This window comes from Fukomys damarensis, unplaced genomic scaffold (genome assembly GCF_012274545.1).
Source record: "Fukomys damarensis isolate Sample0158 unplaced genomic scaffold, DMR_v1.0_HiC HiC_scaffold_37, whole genome shotgun sequence".
Taxonomy (NCBI): domain Eukaryota; kingdom Metazoa; phylum Chordata; class Mammalia; order Rodentia; family Bathyergidae; genus Fukomys; species Fukomys damarensis.
The window spans coordinates 8,086,833-8,087,120 of record NW_022900949.1 but is presented as its reverse complement, the minus strand read 5'-3'; the positions used below and the strand labels follow the sequence as shown (position 1 = coordinate 8,087,120).

Below are 288 nucleotides of genomic sequence, written 5' to 3'. Positions count from 1 at the left end.
AGTGGACCACGACGGGGCCCGCGTCCGGAGGGTTGCAGGTCTTCACGCGGCGCAGGAAGGCCAGGAAGGGCGTCGGGTACTCGGGGACGCCGTGGTCCGGCCACGCCGTGAACTGGAACTGGCGGACCTCACGCTTCTCGCTGGAGCCGTTCTGGGGACCGCAGGGATGGCACCTGTCACGCGTGCGCCCACGCAGGGGTGCGAACCCCCGGTTCAGCCCTACTGTAGACCTACAATCCTGGGCGCGACTCGGCCTCCTGCCCGCCAGGGCCAACCCGTCCCCAACCC

At 70.5% G+C, this 288-nt stretch overlaps 1 protein-coding gene across 1 annotated transcript in view; it reads right to left on the bottom strand.

Annotated features, from left to right (window-relative positions):
- Positions 1-288, bottom strand: part of Ptprs (protein tyrosine phosphatase receptor type S) — a 46,746-nt gene that overhangs the window by 3,585 nt on the left and 42,873 nt on the right. Inside the window, 1 exon segment of the mRNA XM_033759607.1 lies at positions 8-151. Within this exon segment, the coding sequence (XP_033615498.1) occupies positions 8-151 (144 nt within the window).